The sequence below is a fragment of the Amphibalanus amphitrite genome, unplaced genomic scaffold, assembly GCF_019059575.1.
Source record: "Amphibalanus amphitrite isolate SeventyFive unplaced genomic scaffold, NRLGWU_Aamphi_draft 000007F_arrow, whole genome shotgun sequence".
Lineage (NCBI taxonomy): Eukaryota > Metazoa > Arthropoda > Thecostraca > Balanomorpha > Balanidae > Amphibalanus > Amphibalanus amphitrite.
Genome location: NW_024881503.1, coordinates 186745 through 207695, shown reverse-complemented (window position 1 = coordinate 207695; position 20951 = coordinate 186745). Strand labels below are relative to the sequence as shown.

General features: G+C 47.1%; 1 protein-coding gene across 5 annotated transcripts in view; it reads left to right on the top strand.

Annotated features, from left to right (window-relative positions):
* The window catches only part of LOC122378241 (GRAM domain-containing protein 2B-like), a 97519-nt gene that overhangs the window by 49259 nt on the left and 27309 nt on the right, over positions 1 to 20951 (top strand). For 4 of the 5 annotated variants that reach the window (XM_043359108.1, XM_043359115.1, XM_043359081.1 and 1 more), the window contains exons 5-7: positions 11965 to 12104; positions 12625 to 12728; positions 16012 to 16218. In XM_043359108.1, coding sequence (XP_043215043.1) covers positions 11965 to 12104; positions 12625 to 12728; positions 16012 to 16218 — 451 coding nt within the window. Of the gene's footprint in view, positions 1 to 5326; positions 6616 to 11964; positions 12105 to 12624; positions 12729 to 16011; positions 16219 to 20951 lie in introns of those variants that run through there. The other variant, XM_043359100.1, reaches the window with a different exon arrangement.

Genomic DNA, 20951 nt, shown 5'->3' with positions numbered 1-20951 from the left:
GGTCGCCGCCGCCTACAGCTGCCCTGCCTCGCACTGGAAGTCGTTCGAGTCCAACTGCTATTGGGCTTCCACCTACCGCACCTCCTTCGAGGAGGCCAACGAGGCGTGCTGGGTGGCCAGAGGGTACCTGACCTCCGTTCACGACCTGACCACCAACTCGTTCCTCTCCTCCCGGCTGGCTTGGCGGGGGCGTCAGTCGTGGATTGGACTGAGGAAGTACGAGCAGAGCTCCAACGCTACCTGGACGGATCAATCGTCAGTCGATTTCGAGTACTGGGATTCGAACGGGAACGGCACGACAAACGGAACGGCGAGCCTCACCGAGTGGGGAGCGATCCTCAACTCCAACGGCGTGACGGGACAGTGGGGGAGGGCGCCGCTGAATGAGTCTCTGTACTTCATCTGCCAGACAGAGTACTGATTAGGGCTGCGGCTGATGAGTTGGCGCTTTGAATGTCAGGACTCAGGACACTACTTCAAATTTTTGCTGAGTTTTTAATAATGACGTGCAGATGAAAAAGATGCGGTATTATACTTTGGCTCGCATTTTTGAAGTGGTTGTTATTGTAGTAGTAGTTGTTGTTGTTGTTAACGTTGTAACAAGCAAACAACAAGTAGTAGCTGTTTTACTTGATAAATAAAGAGCTGATGACACCGATCTCGTTTTTTTCCTGCGTACAAAAAGCGAACTGGATATCGCGCTAGGATGTAACATGAGTGTGATATGAGTCTCTCTCCCTCCTCCCTCTCTCTCTCTCTCTCTCTCTCTCTCTCTCTCTCTCTCTCTCTCTCTCTCTCTCTCTCTCTCTTTCCTCCTCCTCCCTCCCTCCCCCGCCACCCATACTCTAACATAATGACCTCTACCGTGCGTCGCATGTCTCCCTTACTCTATCCTTCCGTCCCTGCGTCCAGCCCTCCCCCTCCTAACATTGATCGGCCGCAGATCCCCGCCCCCCCCCCGCTCCTCTCCTGGGAGAAGTGCCTGTCTCTCCTCTGCCTGTCCGCCAGACGAAGAAAGAGGGACACATCTCCCCGTCCCGCCCACTTGCGATAGTGTCGTCCAAAGGTCGACTTCGGAGCAAACGCAAGGGACGGACACACATATATAAATGTATGCTATCCATACATACGTGTGTACATGCTGCATACGTGCATACGCGCACTATATAGCATGTTAACTGTCTGTATTATAAAACGTTTGAGTTAACATTTCAATCAATATTTTATTTTGGAGTGAAGTCAACATTCTTCAGCCTGTCTTTGTGGGTGTAGCTAACAGACTACCACAGAACTACAGCGAAGACGTGACACGGGTAGCGCTGAGTTCAGGTCGGTTACCAAGCTACTCGTGGACCGCCGATATCAGAAGGGACAGCTATGCAGCGCCCGCCCGCCTCCCTATGCATGTATTCAGCTACAGGCCGCGGTGAAATTAATACAGTGACCTTCTGTGTTCTGTCAGCTGACTTGGTAACGCACTGCATAGGCTTCTCTCGAGAAATTGTGAGGAGAGCTCATGTTACAAAGTGCTGGTGGAGCATGTATTATTGCGGTATAATGAGGATGCTCGAATGACAAAATTGAAAATATACTGGGTTCCTTGTGTATGACGGAATGGTTGTGAAGGTACGGTGAAAATTGACCACTGTTATCTCTCATGTTTATCGTTCTAACCATATTCGCCTTCCGACAATGTCTACTAGGTTTTTCACTTCTTCAGACTCCAACTCTCGGCTACTTTTTCATTCTGCATCTGTTGTGTTCATAGTTACTCTCGACTTCATTGTGACACTTAGTGATTATGATTTCTGCAAAAATTATCGTATGAAGTTCAATACCGACGCTAGGTATATTACTGTCGGACTAAGGTATTGCATTATTTTCACTAAATATTGATATTTATGTGGACGGTTTACATAGTTATATGTATAAGCACAACTGCCTCCCAATAATCGTGAGTGGTAGAAATTCGCGCATTAGTTATATAAGAAACATCAAATATATTATTTTTCTCTAGCGAAAATAACAAGGCATTGATTGGAAAGATTAGATGCCGTACGTTATATAATGGTTATCTTATTTTTCCCTTTTTCTTAGACCCTCAGGGCCAGACTTGTTCGGTCCATTTTTATGATTACAGCTGCTTGCTCGCCCCCATATCCTCCCAACAGTTTGTGCTTAGTTCCATGAGAGTAAAGGGCACGTATTGCTTGTAGCGCATGGTCTGAGTCTCCAGTTAACCCGGCCGGGCCCGGGGGGTAATCCCAACCACCGCAGCCCGGGGGGGGGCGTTTTTCGCCCCCCTGTCTAACTCCGTAAATAAGGGAGCTACGGAAACAAAAGCGATACCAATCGAAAGGTCCTTACGAGACGATTCAAAAGCATCTAAAATTTTTGACCTCATTCAATTTTCAAGGTCAGAGGTCAAGGTCAAAGGCAAAAACCGGCACATGTGTAGTGATCTCAAAATAAGCCTTCTAGAGGACCGCAAGCTGCATCAAACCGGCAAAATTGGGTATCAAAAGAAAGAAGAGAATCTGAGGATTCCGAAAATGTGCTCAAAATCAAAGGCAAAGGTCAAGGTCACGCTCAAAATTGACCTCAAACTTGGCACTTTTTCGCACATCTTGCGTGCTAACTTCCAAGATGTTTTGAAATGTTTTGAGGCTTATCAGTTCCCTATTTGTGGTTCATCTTACGATACAAGGCTGCTCAAAGGTCAAGGTCACAGAAGAGTATCCCTGCTAGAGGCTATTTCACTAATTCAAGTTAGTAGTAATAAATAAGACAATTTTGCCATCCAGAAGCTCTAAATGAAGGCTTAGAGGAAAATAGATGCCAGATTCGTGATCAGCGGGTACAAATCCATCATAAACGACCACCTTTCATGTGTCAAGGTCAACCAGAGGTCATTCGAGGTCACATGAGGTCAACATAAAATGTGACCTTTTCCGAACAAAATATATATCATTCGACGCGGCTTGACAAGGCGAATGCGATGGTACCACTGTCGTAGCTCTAGGACCATTTTTGTCGAAGTTATTTGCGAAAAACTAAAACCACATTTCGGGGTCGTTGACCTGACCTTTGACCTCAGGTCACCAAAACTATTTTTCTATTTTTCTCTAGGTCAAACGCTACACAACCGTGCTCGTAATGTGTCTTTATCTCTAAAACTCCATTTTTAGCAGCTATTTGAAATTTGCGTCTGTGACACCGAAGTTTGCCGTGGAGGGGTCTAGAAAAATGGACCTTGTGACGTCATCAAGGGGGCTAGGTCCAAATTTTTTACTTCAGAAGATGTAAAATTGATGGGTGAAAAGGTACTGAAAGTTTCGCTTTCCTATCCCAAAGCGTTCGGGAGCTATCGCAAATATTCGCCAGGGGGGGGGGGCGAAAAACGCCCCCCCCCCCCGGGCCCGCGAGGGTTAACACGCGCAGTGGAAGGGTTGCGAGTACTACGCCCAGTGGAAGGGGGGCGGATGTCACCCCCCCCCCTAAGATCTCAGCTCCCACTGGAGCTAGAAAGACAAAATTTGGAGGGTGGGTGGGGGCCATGGGGAACTCTCTTGTGTGTGAATTTCATGACCCTAGGTCAATATCTTCAAGGTCAAATGAGGTCAAATGTGGTCAAATCGGCCATATTAGCGACTTTTTTGCGTTTACACGCCGATAACTCAAAAAGTTACCGGCCGATTTTTAAAAATCTTTCACTATACGAAAGAACAAACATTAGTGAGTATGTATGGTGAATTTCTAGATAATCCAACAATAAATATGGCAGTTAGAAGCCTGCTAAGGGTAAGATGTCGCCGGCTGAAGCGGCATCGGCCGACGCGGGAAACGCGGCAATCACAATTTTGTGTTTACACACTCATAACTCAAGTTGTTACCGGCCGATTTTCAAAATTCTTTGACCATATGATTGCCTGTACATTTCTCAGTCTTCTCACCGAATTTGACGCGAATCTAATGTAATCAGCGGTAAGGAGCGCGATGTAAAGACGGAACCGTCCCGCCCCGGCACAGTCTACAATTCAGGCGGCGCGTAACGGCTAGCGCCGGCCGCCACGCCGCCGCGCCGCCGCGGCGGCAGAATGTTTGACTTTACACCGCTATTACTAGAAAAGTTGTGAACCGATTTTCTTACTTCTTGCACGAGAAGATCCGCAATTCAATTCTGGACAGGTAGCCAAAATTTCACATTGATATTATGCTTGCGGCGCGAGTTATTGGCGAAAAACAGGAGGGGTGGGCGAAATCCGCCCCCCCCCCCCTTCCAGTAGTGAATCCCGGATTTACTGAATGACCTACATGTACGCGTAAATTAAATCTGCTGGAAATAGGGCTCATTTGCATACAGCTGTTCCCACAAGTTGCCGTTCAGGTAATTTGATGTCCTCGTTTTGAGCCCAGACATTCAGGCAACGTTTGTGCGGGCATAAATGTGCATGCAATTTTGTTAAAAGGTAGCTTTTATCTCATCCACGCTACTTAACCTAATGCGCCAAAACTGCTTTAGCTGTGCATATGCTGCTGAATTTCGTGTCACATTAATTTACAAACACATGATATTTGCTGCGGGTTGAGGATTATCAAATGACAGATGTGACGTATAAGTGCATGTATGACCTAAACTTTTGAATTCATTTTAATTTCAATCGGACTCTCAACACACATGACTAAGCAATAAATGCGAAACATTGGGTAATTTCTTGCGTTTTTATCCCTTTTAAAATGAATTCAAAAGTTTAGGTCATACATGCACTTATATGTCACATTGCTGCGTGTTGTATTTAAACATACACTACCATTTAACGGTTAAGTTCTTCACCCAACCGCATTTCTCTCAATCATGCACTGCCAAAGTCATGAGCCAACCACTCTGACATCCATTTGCTATTTATACTCTGTCGCATGCAACCTGTCATCTATCATCGGCTGCCGATGGGTGCTGTCGAAAGGTTAAGCGTCGTCATGCTTCGATGATCGTTTTCATGTGGGTTGGGTGGTTGTATGGGGACGTGATAGAGAAGAAGCCGGACATCGTCTCAATGCAATATCGAGGCGGCAAAAACGTCTAGGGTTGTAGGGAGTCGCAGCGATGGGAACGCGCGATGGCAGGCACATAGGCGGGCGCATAGGCATAGGCGGGCACTGTGTACTGTGTAGGCGGCTGGCGGCGGCAACGACAGCAGCGCGAGCAGAGGCGGCGGATTGGCGGGCTGTTGGACCGTTGGACCGTTTGCCTCGTACCAACCGATTCGGCTTGTTATCGTCGTTATCAGGCATCCACGCTGCGGGGCTGCCACGCGGTATACCGGCCAGTGGCGTGACGTCGGCTGACAGGCGACCAGCCGCGTGCTCCACCGGTGCTCCGTTTGTGTTCCATCGGTGTTACATCGGTGTTCGGTCAGCGCTCGAGCCAGCTGGAGATTCTCTCCACGTGGTGTTACGTGTTCCAGTGTTGCCTCGGCCTTTAGTGCTCCATCGGTGCTTCTTCAGTGTTCAATCGGTGTTCAAACGGCGTACGATCGGCCTTCAAGTAACGGTCCACTGGCCTCTGATCGGAGCTCAATGCGCTAATTCCCAACCTCCTGTCCCCAGTCGTCCAATTACACCATCCAGAGGCTATAACAGCCGTCTTTGATGGCCAGTGACCTGCTCGTATTGATCCGTTCAGCTTTCATAGCCTCGTCTTATTTTATTGCAGGTATCCTTCCGCTTCTGTTCTCTGGTTAATCGTTCGGAGCTCGTTTCCTTTTGTTTTCCTAACTAAATACCTATACTTCATTTGAGGATAAAGCACAAGTCCTTTGTTCTCTTCTCCACGACCTTTGCACGCGCAAAGAAAAACCTAGCTCCAAGGTGCGTTGAGTCGTTTTTTGAAGTGCCAGACCGCGCTGATATCGGTGACAAGGGTGGCAACTGACTTGGTAACAGCGAAGGGCACTTTGTTACAGTCCTGTGACGAAGGTGCACCAGTGGTGGTGCGAGTGTGGTGCCGCTAGAGCCAATTCTGCTGTTTGCAATGAAGCTGGTGCAGTGACTGAGCTAGTGATATTCTCAGTGCCATTTCTAGTGACTCTGGTGCTATCGCTGGTGACGTTGCGACTGTAGACACTGATTCAACTTTGACTGCAGTCGGCGGTGCTGTTGCTGAACTTGCCGCTGCTGCAAGTGCTGGAAACTGCACCGCCACTGGTTCAAAAGACACTACTGCTGCTATCGTCACTGCTGCTTCTGTAGCTCCTGCCGCTGCTGTGCTCACTGCTGCCGCCACTGTTGCTGCTGCTAAACTCAAACCCAATCCGCCACCATGAGGCGCCTCAGTCGCTCCATGGCCAACATACCCGCGGCCCTGTTCCCGAGCTCTACCAGCCTCTCGGCCTCCACCACCACTCTCTCCAGCTCTGAAACCGAACCGCGTCGCTCCGCCGACACCGGCGCAGCGCCGATCGTCGCTGAAGACGATGAGCTGCCGATCATGGGCGACGATCCAGGGCCGGATCCGGGGGCGGAGCTGGACGAGGAGGAAGCTAACGAGGTGGATGATTTTTCCGACGGAGTGGTAACGCGATACTTCGAGGATGCGAGATACATTCGCAGAAAAAGGTGAGGAACGTTAACAGGAGGCTTGAGCTAGGCTCTAGACTCGTACCTCCATAAATATATAAAGTTACCATGGATATTTGCAAAACTCATTATTGTTATTGTTATTATTTGTGAGGGATGATTCCTCAATCCTCATATCCCTCATTATTTGTTGTTGTTTTTTTTTTACCCTAACCCACCATCAGTCTAATTCACGCCGAGCCTGTGACGTCATTGGCTCTCGCACGTGAGCGCGTCACAATCGTATCGAAACTGCTGCGTCACTGCGTCCACCGTGAACCGTACCGTTCTGCTGCGTCGCTACCGCGCCTTATCTGAGCACACCTGGCGCTGTGCCAACCCCCTCCCCCTCCCCCTCGGTCGCACATCAAGCCACGGTCACCGGCTATCTGTCTCCTGGGGAGGGGGGGGGGGCGATTGGCCCCGTTGCCATGGCGATGGTCATGTCGTTAGTTACTGTTGACCTGAATCCTGTGTGTTCAGGTCATCCGAGCAGGCCATCTTTCAGGGGAATTGGCGACCTCCCAAGAGGTTGGTGGGGATTGTATTTTCCAGCGGGAAAAGCTCGGGAAGAATTGTCCCGTCTTTACGAGATGGCAGCTTCCCGTAATGTTCCGAGTATTCATCGATGTCGCTAATGATCTGGCCTGACTGTGTAAGATATTTCTCGGGGTGCGTTGATGTTTTTCTGTTCTGTAACAAGCTGTAGGTAGTCTGCCTAGTGTTGTTGGGCTGACGGCGCGGGAAGAAATAATATTTTCCTTTTCTTATTTTCTCGGAAAAGGTAATTTGCCGGACGTCTCCAATCAGTTTCTTTATGCAAAAATAAATAACATGGAATTATATCTTCGCCTCCACCTACACGGATATCTTGGCAAAACCAAGGTAATATGCAGTCGTGTCTGCTAAATCATTCGGATACGATGAAGCGATCTTCCTGCATTGGTTGTCCTATAGTAGCTGCCTGTCATTCGAAATTCCGGCCACTTCAGAAAATGTCTAGCTCTGCAGATGCAGCTAGCATTGTGTGTGTCCATCAAATCTATAGTCCGCCGGATATTAATTCTGTGCTTATTCGCTGCAGTTATGTAACAGTGTACGCAAAGTTGCGAGAACATACTCAATGTAAAAGTCGTGTAGCAGTGTTCTACCTATATAATGAATAGGACTTCGGTTAACCCGCGCGGGGCTGGGGGGGTAAATTTTACCCCCCCCTCGCGAATTTTTGCGATATCTCAAAAACGGCGGCGCGCAGCGCCGCCAAACTTTCAGTACCTTTTCTTACATCAATTTGACACGTTCCCTGAAAATTTGAGCGAAATCCGTCGAAATTTTTTTAGAAATTGACGTTTTAGTGACGTCATGGTCGTCATTTTCGCCTCAAAAACGGCAAAAGTTCAAACGCCGCTAACATCTTCATTTTTAAAGAAATCAAGACGTAACAAAAAAGGTTATGCGTAATTTTACTTTGTCTATCAAATGTCTATCTCGGTTTTTTGAAAATTTTGGATTTTGGCCTAAATTTTTTCAAAAAACTGACTTTTTTGGGAAAATCATTATAAAATCCAAAATTTTGAGTCTATCGAAAACACCGGAATATATGTCAGAGAAGTGGTCTATGTGCACCTACATACCAAATTTTAGAAGAATCGATTCAAAAATGTGGGAGTTATTTAAAATTTTATGACGTCACGACACACAAAATTTTTGAAAAATGACTTTTTTGGAAGTTCTAGACACACAAAATTTTTGAAAAATGACTTTTTTGGAAGTTCTAGACCTCGTACGGAAACAAAAATAGCACCATTCGATTTGCCGTGAAAAACTGCATCAGATAGACACCTTTTTAGGCCTTAACAACCAACTTCAAAATTTGACCTCACTTGACCTGACCTTGACCTGACCTCGACCTGAAATTCATCCAGAGGTGGTCCATATCACTTATTGAGTGTGCCTATTGAATTCTATGAGTAAAATGACCCATAAAACATGTGTCGCACATGCCCTTTTCTATATTTTGTTTTTTGGTGACCTGACCTGACCTGACCTTGACCTTGACCTCTGAATGATATTGTATGCAACTAATATTGTCTTGGTAGCCTAAGAACACGTTTTGGGCGATCAGTCTCAGTCCATGACTCCATTCTTCGGCAACTACGGTGCAAGGCCGATACTGTAGAAACTTGCAATTTGTACCCTTGACCTGACCTTGACCTTGACCTCAAACTTTAAATTAAGTACATGTCTTTAGTAGTTCGTGATGAGAGCTTTCGATTGGCGTTTGAATTTTTCAAATCGGACCATTAGTTCGGGAGATAACAGGGGGGGTAAAATTTACCCCCCCCCCCCCCCCCAGCCCCGCGCGTTCGGCTGGAGACCCCAGCCCCGCGCGGGTTAAATAATGCATGATTTGTCACGTTTCACGCAAGCGATGGCAGTTTATTTTTGCCTTTTGGCCGAGAAAAAAAATATAGAAACCAGGCTTTCTTTTCACTTCAGCGTCCCAACACATGAACTGACGTTGTAACTTTGTATTGATGACAGCAAAACGTGCTGGGATAAAAGCTGCTCATCGCAAGCACAGCAACTATTTATGAAAGACATCAGAAACGCGGCACAGTGTGTCAAAGTCTTAACTGCTTATGATGGCCAGTCGCCACAGTGATTTGACCTGACATGACATGAGTCATAGACCACTATATACCTGTATATAGTGGTCTATGCATGAGTTTATGTTATGTGTAATCCAGTAACCGTGACATGAAAAATGGAATGTGCATTGAACAGAATTATTGTCACTTTATGAGTCATGCTGACTCACTGTGCAAAAAAAGTATTATAGCGTTACGCCGGGTACCTAAAGTCTTCCTCTTTATATAGTTTAGTAAAGAGACAAGGAGGAGGCTTGAGTGCAAACTTTTTGTGCGCTGCTCATTATGCCCACCTTGCCTATATTTTATTCGGATGCTTATTTGATATAAGTAGAACATGGGTATTACAATGATTATTGTATGGTATTGCATTAATTTTACGGACTGTATACTGCAATACTGCATAGTGCACAGTGCTTCTCTCCATATCAATAAATCGTCTTACTGATGGCAAAAACGAGCTTTTCTTCTGATATTCACTGGTCGGATCCATTTTCGTTATCTCATTAACCTGGCAAACCATCTTCGGTCCTTCCCTCGCCCTAGAACCCCACCTCTCCACCGCTGTCCCCCGTGAGTCATGCAGTGGAAACTCCGACCAGACGGCACCAGCAGACGACGCCACACAAATCAATGTCGGCGACGCGACGAGATCGACGTTTACGGTCGACGGTGACGACGCGGGGGGGGGGGGGGCGCCACCCACCCGGAAGCGTTCTGTCCCGGTCGGAGGGGGGGGGGGGGGAGGAAGGGATGCAGCCAGTCGTAAACTTACGGAAAGGGTAAGGAGCGAGTGAGGGAATGCTGGCCATCAGGATGTTGTTCCTATTCGTGTTGGGTGGCTATTGAAACCAAGTAATGCCTTGGTTGCATGCAATTTGTGTGTTGCGAAGTTAAAACGTTATATTCGTGGAGAATGGAAATATTACCTGAAGGTAGCGCGTTTATTGTTTCAGCTTGCACCATGAGGAATGAAACAGCATTTTGCTGCCGAGATGTAAACCAATAGAAAGCAATATTTCACTGAGTTTTTCCTTAAATTCATCACAATCGGTTAAATTCAGCTTATAACGAGTGAAATAATATCCTTAAAAATAAGCAGGCATTCATTCTGAGTTTTACTCGTACTGTCGGAGGAAACATTAAATTTTCAGAAGCGGATTTACAAGTTGATGATCCCGATGTTTTATTTTTCAGCAATGTTGTTTATTATTGTGCATTTCTTGTTACATACTCGATAGAGCGTGACTTTTTTACAACCGCCGATTGACAACTTGATGGAACTTAAAGAAACAACAACAGTGTGTTCCCTTTTCTTTCCGACACTATCTTCACCAAAAGACTCACTCCGCAAAAGAACAGCCTCCTGGTTAATCATGTAAAGGAAATAAACAATGTCGCTCCAAGTCAAAACACAAGCCAGGCACCTCCCACGCTCGCTATGAGGGGATTTTCTGGCGCAAAACCCCGTCCGGCATCACCGCAGGGGCGGATTGATGACGCTGTCGTACCGCTGTTGATGATTTCTCAGCACTTCTATTACCAGCCCATGCAAAGTCTGTCGGTCGCGGGTGTGGGCGGTGGAGCTATCCCGGTCCCCAGTGGGTGGTCGATGTGGTTCAGACCGCTGACTACCGACTGTCTCCCTGGCGTGGGTAGCACGCGTGTGTGGGACGATGACGCGTCTCTGACGTCATAGAGCCGGAGATGGATTTGATGGTTTAAGCATCCTTACTTTTGGGATTATTTTATGAATGTTAACCTTTTGGATTGCGTGCTTGTGAAAGGGATGACATACTTTGTTCAAATGCATTGACATATTCCCGTGGCTACTCTTCATCTTGTAGAGTGGCACTGCTGAGTCGAATATTTGTTCGATGTATGCACAGTGCACACTGTACGTGCTCATAATTCAGTTGCAAATAAATTATCTTTTCATACATTCATTAGTACTGTTACATAACTAACCAGTCGTAAACTTACGGAAAGGGTAAGGAGCGAGTGAGGGAATGCTCCTGAGGCAATACCCTGGTCTGTTGACTTGTCTCTAAATAAAAACTTTCAAATGGTGTCAGAAGGTGCAGATAAAAGACTAAGCATCGCGTTGATGGCATCGCCAATGTATTTCACGATGCGCTTCATTTTACTGTGTCCTCCGTTTTGCCTTCCCCTTATAATCGGTCACCAATCTGTGAAATGTGCAAAATTGCGTCACAGTGCTCAGGCAATGGCTTTTTGCGACAGTGTGTACCTACTCATAGCCTCATGCCAGAAGTACACGGAGGCTATGCATTAGGCAAAACGCATCTCTTAGGTGTTTCTCACAATAAATGTTTATGAGGAGATTCACAAGACGATCAAGTATATACATTTGCGCGTTATTGGTTGATCAATTGGCATGTGTGTTTGATAACTAGTGCCTGTTTTTTTTTTCTCTCTCTCTCTCTCTCTCTCTCTCTCTCTCTCTCTCTCTCTCTCTCTCTCTCTTCTCTCTTCTCTCTTCTCTCTTCTATCTCTCCCCCTCTCTCTATCCATCGAATTGTCTATACACCCTCTCTCTACATAGACTATATGTAGAATAACCATTTTCTGTCGAAAGCGGTCACCCTACTGATTGGCCGTCCAGTCATCCCTCGCTCCTGATTGGTCGCTGACAGCTCGCACTGACCGATGATTGGTTGTCCCGTGTTGTTCACAGACATGCGCTACGTAACCTCAGTAGGAGCACGCCCACCATGAACCGATTGGAATCGCAGACGTCGTTCGAAGTTCCTCGCTCTCAACGCAAGTTCCTGCGCAGATTCAAGGACCTGGACGCCCACGAGAAAATCATTAAATGTAAGATGCAGAGATTAGACACTGCAGTGGCTCACGCTATCATCGCATGTTCTAAATGTGCTGCAGCTGAGGCGCTTTTGTTCAAAATAATGGCTTACTGCTGGGGACACGCTGTTACGGTTATAAATAGGTATTTGATGTTGCGCTGAAATAGTATCCAAGCCTAGTTCCGGCTTAATAACTGACGAGCAAGCTGTAACCATATGACAAAATGACTTCAATCAAGCTGTTCACGAGTGACGACATGCGTCTTATGATCCACCAGCGTGTGTGTGCGGGTTGTTGGATTATTTACATTTACGCTACACTTTGTTTGATGCTTGTTTTAACCGAGTTATCCTACCATGCTGGCCTCACAACGTCATTAATAATTAATGTCGGGCTAATGTGTCCGTATAATGTGTATTGTAAATAACTATATCGAACCCCATTGATTTCACGCTAGCGATCAGGCGTGCTTTATTCGTCAACAGCACTTTCTGACGAGTAGGGACTTCACCTTAATTCACCTTTTTCACAGCGTTCTCCTGTGCTTTGGTGAGCGACATCCTCCTACAGGGTCGGCTGTACGTGACAAGTCATCACTTCGCCTTCTACTCTAACCTGTTCGGCCACGTGACCAGGGTGAGAACCCGGCTGAGTGAGAACACGTTTAAATGAGAACAGGCCTGAGTGAGAATACGTCTGAGTAAGAAGTCTTAAGTGTGATTGCCTTTTGGGTGAGCGCCCTTTTTCGAAGCTCTCCGACATTACTTGCAGACTCACCCCGCGTTCGATGCCTCTCGGACGGCGAAGATTCTACGCCGTCCGGCCAATCACGTTTCATAACCGCAGCCGAGCCCCCGCTGACCTTGGACGGGATTGGCCGGACGGCAAAAGAGTCTTTGCCGTCCGGGAGACATCGAACGCCGCCTCAGACTTGCGTGAAAACACTAAATGAGACGAAGTGGCCATTTTCCTCTGAAACATGTACGTACTCAATGTCGGCGATGCGACCACGTGTTTCCATTTTTCACATAGGTGTAGATTGTATTGGCTATGGAAGAAACACGTTATCACTATCACTACAGACAACACACAAATCAAAACACTTATGTATCTCCTCATTTTCCTTGCTTTGCCACATTTGGAATAGCATCCAATGTTAAAATTGCCCTATCCCCTGAGATAAGATTATTCGCCAAGGCATAATACCATCAAGTAAATGCGCTAGTTCCTGTTGGCAGTTGTGACCTTCATCGGAGTATGTGTGGGCTCGCCTCTGGGCTGAGCACACTCGCAGGTTCAATATTGACGTCGTCTAAACCAGGCCACGAAATGAACATTTGCCGAGTTTTCACTTCCGCGTTGGATTGCCTGAAATGTGCTTTCCTCTGTTGCGATTACGCCCACACTTTTAGAAAGGCTAGAAATATGGCGATCTGTAGATGATATATGGTGAAAGGTGGATCGGAACTGTCGGACTTTTATCTCATTAGAGCTTTGGTTCCTGGGTAATGTTCTTCTGGACACAAATCAAATCAATCCGTGACGTAAAGCAGATGACAGGTCAGATTCTGTCGATAAAATGCCCCCTAATCTCGCTGACGTCTTCTGTCTACGCCTGCGACTCACAGTGGGCCAGGCACATCAAAAAAGCGGAATTAAGTCGAAATTCAACTTCGGTGAAATTCCTGTAATTATGAGATAGAGTATTGTTAAAATGTCCAAAGTTTCCGAATAAGCAAGTTTCCTTTCCCCAATGTCAAGGCAGATAATGCTATAACGTCGCAAAGTAGGACTTACCGACTGGAGATGGAAATGACTGCTGTGTACCATATTCCGTTCCCCCGATTCAAAAGCTCTCAGCGTAAAATCATTTAAGTTATTCCGTACAAAATAGCTTTAAAATAACAGCCGGTATTTCTGCGCATGTTTCTCGTACTCAAGTTCCCGGGAACTATTTCATGCTTACTAGTAGCGGTGGGGTTTACAGTGCCTGTTCGGAACCGTGGTAGTGCAACGACGCAATGAATTTATATAAGGATATAAAGAAAACGTCACCGAACAACACGAAGATATTTGCTGCCTGACTTTCCTCAAGGTGTATAGCTTGCTGCCCAATGCAAATATTTTGCGCATTTTTGCGCGAAATGGACAAATAAGGGTTTAACCCTCGCCGGCATAGGCCGTTTTGCATCCCTCGACGGCACAGGGGGATGCGACCCTCCTCGCGTTTGGCCCCTAATTGAGCTAGAGCCTCGCGGAAAAAACTATCGTGTAGGTCGTCACGAGACGAAGCCAACGGTACCCGGTTTTAAGGTCATAGGTCAAATGGTGACCTCTGAGGTCAGGTCAATGGCCGAAAGTCGGGACCTGTTAGAACGTCGTATAGTGTGGCTGCTAAGGGGGTTTTCGGGATGCTGATCACGAATATCATGTTAGTTTTGATCACAGATGATGTCGTCATGCATTTAGGCCAGGTCGGGTCAGCTCAGGTCAGGTCAACCAGTATGGGTCCTGCCGGGTATTCGTAGTAGGTGTCAGCCCGCCTCTGACAGCTTCGTAACATGTTACGAAGGCACCAAAACTACTTCGTAAATGTTCAAATGGTTCCTAAATTCGAATTCAGCTCCAAAAACTAGCCCAGAAACATGTAAAACTCGAAAAAGTGAACCGAGGTCATCAAAGGTCAATGACCTGACCTGACCTTCAGGTGACCTTTACACCCACCCTAATGCATGGGACCAACATCATATCACATGTTTGAACGCTTGAAACCACGAAAAGACTGCAAACGCGCGGCCAATGCGGCATAGTGCCCGCCTGTCCCAGGCATATGTGCAGCGCAGAAATTAAATAATGACGTCATAGGTCAGTGACCTAGCGTAACCAATCAAATTTGAAAATGGATATCGGATTCGGCTTTAGCATGATATTTCACCCTGTAACGAATCGTTTTTGGCACCGCAGCTGTGCTCAATGATTTAATTCCGCTTTTTTGAAGCGCCTGGCCCACTGTGCGACTGGAGCGGAAACGGCCAACGACTTATACTGCTCTGTCGTTACTGGCTTCGTATTATTTAATATTTATATTGGTGTTATATAATGCACCGACCATCATCTACTGATTTATATTTAATTTAACAGCAGATCTTGTTTTACTTTTCCGTTCTTTCATAATATCCTTTTATCTGCGTGTTGTTGTATCGAACGTTTCCATTAGACAGCATTTTCAATGTGTCAGGTGTCACATCCAAGTTGTATCAGTTCTTCCCCCTACCTTGCCTCTACCATATCTTGCTACCAATTGATGACACCTTCATCTCCCATATCAAAATATCACCTTTTTTACTGAAAGGTTTATTTATTTCGCTGCCCAATGCCCATGGTACGAAGATATGGCATCACAGTCTCAACTCGCGCCCCGTCTCACATTTCATCCCCACCACACCATTGACCAGGCTCCTATTTCTACAGATTCTAATCCCGTGCTCGCTGGTGCTGGACATCACCAAGTATAGGAATACCCACCACATCGCTGACAGAGATCCCTACCTCTGCAGATTCTCATCCCGTGCTCGCTGGTGCTGGACATCACCAAATATAGGAATACCCAGTACCCACCACAGCTCTGACCAATGCCATTATCTCTGCGTCTACAGATTCTAATCCCGTGCTCGCTGGTGCTGGACGCTACCAAGTAGAGGAATACCCAGCACATCGCTGACAGAGATCCCTATTTCTGCAGATTCTCATCCCGTGCTCGCTGGTGCTGGACATCACCAAATATAGGAATACCCACCACAGCTCTGACCAATGCCATTATCTCTGCGCCTACAGATTCTAATCCCGTGCTCGCTGGTGCTGGACATCACCAAGGAGAGGAATACCCACCACACCACTGACCAGGCTCTTATTTCTACAGATTCTCATCCCGTGCTCTCTGGTGCTGGATATCACCAAGGAGAGGACGGCGCGCATCATCCCGAACGCCGTGGCCATCCTAAGCAGCGAGGGCCGCCACGTCTTCGGCAGTCTCCTGAGCAGAGACTCGGCATTCGAGACGCTGGTGCGCGTCTGGAGAAAGGAGATCGGTCATGACGAGGCTGATGCTTGTGGAAACGACAAGGAGGTGAGTGAAAAGACTAGGATGGGAGCGAGGAAGCTGGTAAAAGGCAGGGAGGGTAAGAAAGGACTAGGACGAGGAGAGGAAGCTGGTAAAAAGGACAATGATGTTTTTTGGAAAAACAAGGGCGACGGTATGAAACGGTGGGTAGGAAGGTAGAAGCGCTGAGATCTTATAAAAGGGAAAACGAAATATACCTTGGAGAAACTTCTGATAAGGAAAAAAATTAAAACGTCCAAACACATTTTTATTTGTTTGCAATATGTGCCTTTATCCATAGGTTTGCTGCAAAGGTCTTACACAAGGTCTACAGATTTCGCTACACGCAGAGAAAAATTTACCCCTCTACGGGTAATTTTACACTTATGGGTACCGGTATCCCGATGTCTCCGGATATTAAAACTCGGAAAGAAATAATTATACACCATTTATTTTGGGTCCCTGTACACCTATGGTTCTTTTTACACACACTGTAGCAAATGTACCTGATATGGGTTTACAGTACCATGCAGATTCGGGTACCATTACCCAGAAGAGAGGGTACCTCTACCTAACAAACCAGAATCGGTGGTGTAGGGCTACTCTACCAGCATGTTTTTCTACTACTTGTTATTGAAAAACAGGTACCTGTAACATGCATCAACTCGTAAGGGTGTATAAGTACTTAAATGTGGTTTTCTGACTCCTCATTTTTTAACCCGCGCACCGACGGGGGGGGCGGATATCCGCCCCCCCCCTGAGGTTTTTCGCGAATAGCGGGAAGAAATTTAGTATGACTATAACCTCATCAATTTTACACATGGTGTGCAATAGGGTGGTCCACATTTACATGGTAAAAAATAAAGTTCGTCAGATTCATCGGGCCGGGTCGGAATTCTTGTCGATACTATAGCACAAGCTTCTGTGCAAAAATTCATTAAGATCGGATGATTTTTTCCCGTCCCGCAAAGCGGTCAAAGTTTCCATTATACGTACCAGCCTTTAGCATATAGGGCGAATACTTGTCTTTCAACATTACCCAGTCGCGCCAGCGGCTATCTACCAAGGAGCTTGCCTGCTCAACGTATCAACCCTCTCTATCTCTAGTCTTCTCAATGATAGATCTAGTCTTTCTATCAGCCACAGGCAGGAACGATAATCCACAGTTCCTGTTGCAGTTCCTGTTCTCAGTGCCAGGAGCAAGGCCCTGTATGCCAGGAGGTGCGAATGCATTACGCTAGTTATGAATTTGCCTGCGTCTGGGATGGCCGCTGAAGCTGCAAAAGGCACACGCTCAATCACCGAAATGTGGCTTGTTTTGGCAGCCAGAAGCAAATCCTTGCTGGATGAAACAGCCTCTTACGAAATGCATGACGCATCTTTTCACTTTTCACACCATCCGTCTTCAGGCCCCGGACTCCCGAGATCCCGTCTTTCAAGCGGTTTGTAAAGTGGTGGCAGCTCACGGACCAAGTGGTGGCAGCTCACGGACCGAGTGTCCGAGTGCGCTCGCTGGCGTCGTTTGCATCTGTCGGTCGGTGCATCCCTCGGGGCCAGCCACGATTTCAAACGGTTCAAACCGCTCAATGACTTAATCGACTTCGCCGACAAGATGATCGTCACCTGACGCGCATTGCTGAAGAAGCAGCGGCCCCGTGATGACTACCGCAACGTGGTGTACTTCACCATCGTCTTGATGGATGGTGACTTGGAAGCGAGCATCCTGAAACCGGTTGCCCTACAACGTGCTCGTTGGATGGCAAAGGTGATCAACACGTAAGATCTCTCAAGTCAAGAACACTCTCAAGAACACTCTTCTGTCAGCTCGCGCTCACCGAGCACGAGAAGAGGACGATGGTCCGGTTCACCACCTTCATCGTCACAAGGTAAGTAGCACCGCGGCTGTCTGGCGTCTGGCCACTGATCACCTCGGCATTGTGAACTGACATCGATCGCCCTCCGCAAAGGCTCCTACCGCTTACCACACATATTCGAACGGTAACCGGGCAAGGCACGGCCATCGGTCTCTCCTTCAACGAAGGGAAGACGGTCGAGGAAAAGAGGAGATCGCCACCTCCATGCGGCAGCGGCTGAGAGAGAAGAACCCTGCCGCGCCGAAGTCGCCCTCGACGCAGTGCAGGGGCAGGGCAGCGCTCGCTGGCGTCGTTTGCATCTGTCGGTCGGTGCATCCCTCGGGGCCAGCCACGATTTCCTCAATGTCGACTCGGCCGAGTGGTCAGACAATGACGACTTGACCACTGCTCATCGGCGACCGGCACATATACGGGTGGTGAACGACTTTGCGAGAGCTGGGTATTGCACTGTTGCCCTCATCAGTGGGAAATTTTTAGCGCCATCGCGCACGGCAATGAATAGTAAAAGCACTTCCTTCAGGTCGAGGAGCACCACTGCACCGGACGTTGCATCCGAGAGGGATATTGGTGTTATTGGTCTCAAGATAAGGGCCCAGGCGACCTGTAGTTTGGATGCGGTGAATACCCTCACCCTCACCACAATTCGAGTGGGGGTTGAGCTGGGTGGGAGGAGGGATGCACTCGACCCGAGCTGTGGCGAGGGTAAGGGTATTCACCGCATTAAAACTACAGGTCGCCTGGGCCCTTATATTGAGACCAATAGTACATGATGGCACGCACGGTGGATTTTGTTTTTATCTATACAGATATGCTCTTTTCACGGATGCCTATTCCACTCTGATGCGTTTCTCTCCTTTGCTGTTCTTTTTTTTAGTGACTGCCAGTGCGTATTGAGCAAAAAATGTGGACTTAGTGGGAGAATTCGTATTATCGCTCGCCCCGTCATTGCTAACATAGGGAAAACTTTGGTCGCTTTGCGGGACGGGATAAATTTATCCGATCGGAATAAAATTTTGCACACAACCTTGTATCATGGTATCGACAAGAATTCCGACCCGGCCCGAAAGATCCTAGAAACTTTTGCAAAATGGACCACCCTAGTGTGCAAGTTTGAACTTCCTACCTTTTAAGGTCAGGTCACCAGGTCTCTTTGAATGACCCAACCTCAAGTCACTTTTTTGCAACTTTGTCACCGTGCCACAGCTACAGTAGATGTCGGAGGCCTTTGAAAGTCGCAGGATATTATTAGGTCATTAGTAGCTACAATTTGTATATCTCGGAATTTTGATATCGGTGACCTAAGGTCAGGTCAATTTCGCGACCTCCCCATTATAAGTCAATGGGGGAAAAATCAACTCCCTGTTTTTACCACTAAAATGGGTCGGAATGGCCCCATATACTTTACATGACTTCATATACGATCAACCTTCACTACCTTGAGGTCTGTTTTGCTGTTGGGCAGCTGTGAGGTCATGTGACGTCATCAAAGGTCACCAAAGGTTTTTGGCCAATAACTCCGTACAGGAACAAGATACAGACGCGTTGATGGTCTCATTATGTTCAGCTCGTCAAGACGCATCGAATGATATCATGATGACCTCGAGGTCACGTGACCTGAGGTCAACCTTTGACCTTGACCTTTCGAGGTCAACATATATATCATTCGATGCGGATTGACGAGAGGATCACGATGATGCCCTTAGTTTGGACGTATCTTGACTAATTCGAAAGTTATTAGAGAAAAACTCTCCATATCTAGCGCCGCCATTTTGACTTTTTCGACCCCTGTGACGTCATCTTTGACCTGACCTGAAAATGACCTTAGTAAAAATTGTAGATCTTGGCCGTGCGTATCCGACGCCGTTTACCGCTTGTCGCTATCTTGCTTCGTTCTCGAGATCTCAGGGGGGGGGCGGTCATCCGCCCCCCCCCCCGTCGGTGCGAAGTTGGCGCAGACCCCCGTCGGTGCGCGGGTTAAAGGTAGATTTACCTTTTGTGAGTAATTTTAACAGGGGGCGTGGCCTAGGTCGCGCATGCGCAGAAGGGTGTTCCTCTCCACCAATCATCGTTCCGCGTTTTGTGTTTGGCGCGCACACTTTCAGTATGAGCCAGTTTGAACCGCCGCACACTGGTCGGAAACGCCCTCACGAGAGGCCACGGGCGATTCCGGAGTTTCGGATTATTTTTTATATAGATCGATTTGAAATTGATCAAATTATTATAATTAGGCCAAAAAAACTAATCCGGGTGACCAAAAATAACTGTAATCAGCCCCCGAAGATGGGGTATCCCAGAACTCGGAAACTGACGCGGAGCAAGAGGTTTCTTGAGCCGGATATTCAGAGTCTTATTGCTGATAGACACCAAATTGAAATCCCACATATTATGCATCAAAATGTTTGTTATGAAGTTGCCGACTGGTCAGTGCAAATTTTTTGGTATACTTTTTCCCCAACTAAGATCTACTGTAGCTTTTTTATGAGGGCTCTCCTAGAGTGATTCTGGAATATAACTGCAAAGTTTAAGTAAGGAAACAACAGGTAGTCCCATCTAGTCCCACTCTGATTTTTTGTGAGATGAAGCAGGATTTAAATTTACACCAGGGCAACATAAAAGCTAACTGCGCATATTTGCGCAAAATTTGCAGGAGCCGCTATTCCTACCCAACTACCGCCCGCCCCGCCCCAGTTTCGGCTCGGCCGCCGCGCCCGGCTTACGCTGACCTGTGTGGCCTGCACGCATCCATGCGTAGTTGACTGGTCATTAAAAACAGACGCGCTTGAGTTTATGAATTTTGCGGAAAGCGCATACAATATGGTTTTATTATTGCATTTATGTATGTGTTGACATCAAAAGCCTTCCACATATTGCGTGGCGATTACGGCT